At 34.3% G+C, this 2,148-nt stretch overlaps 1 protein-coding gene across 1 annotated transcript in view; it reads left to right on the top strand.

The window, feature by feature from the left end:
• Nucleotides 1-363: 363 nt before the first annotated feature.
• LOC112499831 (TMV resistance protein N-like) overlaps nucleotides 364-2,148 on the top strand; it is an 8,951-nt gene continuing 7,166 nt past the window's right edge. Inside the window, exon 1 of the mRNA XM_025103108.1 lies at nucleotides 364-830. Coding sequence (XP_024958876.1) covers nucleotides 364-830 — 467 coding nt within the window. The remainder of the gene's footprint in view (nucleotides 831-2,148) is intronic.

Below are 2,148 nucleotides of genomic sequence, written 5' to 3'. Positions count from 1 at the left end.
TTGTTAAATTTTTTATTATTTTTCCGCCGGAAATCGTTAAAAGATTTTTTTTAAAATTTTAAAAAGGAGCGTGGATTCCATTGCATCTGGCCGTCCAAGATATAGCTGTCAGCATAAGTTCATATTTAACCCTTCATTTTAGTGTTATTAAACTTCTTCTTCTAATTAATTAAGGTTATATTTAGGACAAATTAAGGGTATTAACATTTGTCCAGCTGTAATAACTCAGTTAGGTAATATTTGGTAGTTAGGCTGTAGTTATGTTTCTAGCTAATTTTCTATATGGGTTTGTTGGTAGTTAACTGATTCTTGGAATGAGAATAAATAGCGTGGAATGCATAATCCTTTTCACCAATTATTGTTATGGACATCCTACACCCTTCTTCCTCTGCTACTTGCGCTTACCATATCTTTCTAAGCTTCAACTGTGCTGACATCCGAAAACACTTCACAGATCACCTCTACACAGCCTTCTGTAACGCTGGATTCCACACTTTCCGAGACGACCATGAAATCCAGAAACGCCAGCGAATCGACTCCATGATGTCGGTTATTGTTTTCTCCCGAGAATATGCTTCTTCTGAATGGTGTCTGGATGAGCTGGTTCGCATTCTTCAACGAAGAAACTCTGATGATCGTCATAGGCTTTTCCCTATCTTCTATAATGTGGAACCCACAGAGGTGGGATATCAGAAGGGGAGCTTTAAAGAATGTTTTGATAGATATGAGGGAAGTGGTGAGCATTCAAAGGAGAAGATTGATGAATGGAGAGAAGCCTTAAAGGAAGTTTCCAAATTGACGGGAAAAGTGTTACAAGATGAATATAATGGGTAAGCTTCTCCTATACCCATTTGTTTCTATTTTTTTTACTGTGTTTCCCCTTCATGAACTAATCATGTGTTGCGTCTTAATATGACGATTGTGAGCCGACATTGACTCGGTTCGATATCGGGTTTTATGAATACCAGTTACCACTTGCCAGTAGGGAAATAAATAAGTTAAGAGTTCATTCAGTATTTCTAATATTGGCATCTTATTGATACCTGGGGATATTGAACTGTTTTATTATATAATTAGTTAGATTGGCTATTTTTAATCTCCTTATTAGTTTTCTTGTTGTGTACACCCGGATTAGGGTTGTGGTTATCTAATTAAAGAAAGAGTTGTCATCTCCAAAGATGTTATACTGTAGATTGTATTAAACATACAACAAACAGAAGATATATATATATATATATATATATATATATATAAAGAGAGAGAGAGAGAGAGGTTGGTTATATATATATATATATATATATGTATATATATATAGCTGGTTAGGTTAAGATCATGCATTCTTGTATATATTTTGGGTTAGGGTTCAAATATCTTATTGCCAATATTGACTTATTTTCGACAATCTTTTTGGCACCTAGTTTCCTACCATCGAGCTCGTTGCTCGCTTTGCCAACACTCACACTGCTTGGATTGCACTTGCTATAAATTACCTATTTCAATAATTCTTATGGTCCATCTCCAAATTAAGGAACTATTAGACACCCTCTACAAAACCAGCCAACATATCATAGAATACATGCAATCTATCAAATCTTGTACCTATCTATAAACCCGTTATTGGTGTCGTTTGTGCTTGTGACTCTCTTATTACCTTTGATAAGCGTATCAGTCTTGAAATTGCTTCAAAAATCAGGCCCAGTCATTATCATTCCCTATTGTCAATTATGTTGTCACCTATTTTCCAAATCAAAATTGTAGCTACCATCACAACACTACCAACTCTTACCTCCTTCCCTCCCAAACATGATGCACAGGAAACACACACGGGATGTTAACATCGTAGAACCTCAAGAGCAGAATGTGTTTATCTATCTATACTATCTTAAAAAACAAATTTAGTAAAAGTCATAGTCTTAAAATACTAAATGACCAAGATACCCTTTATACACTTTTTTCACTTTTCGCCCCCTCCCCTCCTCACATGCACTCACCTTCCCACACACAACGATTTTTTTAAAACTATAATTTTAAATTTGCACTTTATACTCCTATAATTAGTTAATTAATTTACTTTACGTTCTTTATATTTAAATGTTTCATTTTAAACATTTATCGAATTAATATACATAATCGTATATCAATTAAAAC

Source organism: Cynara cardunculus (assembly GCF_001531365.2).
Source record: "Cynara cardunculus var. scolymus isolate 2C chromosome LG 17, CcrdV1, whole genome shotgun sequence".
In the NCBI taxonomy this organism is placed as follows: Eukaryota; Viridiplantae; Streptophyta; class Magnoliopsida; order Asterales; family Asteraceae; genus Cynara; species Cynara cardunculus.
The sequence above is the reverse complement of the archived record's forward strand: the minus strand, read 5'-3'. Positions and strand labels throughout refer to the sequence as shown.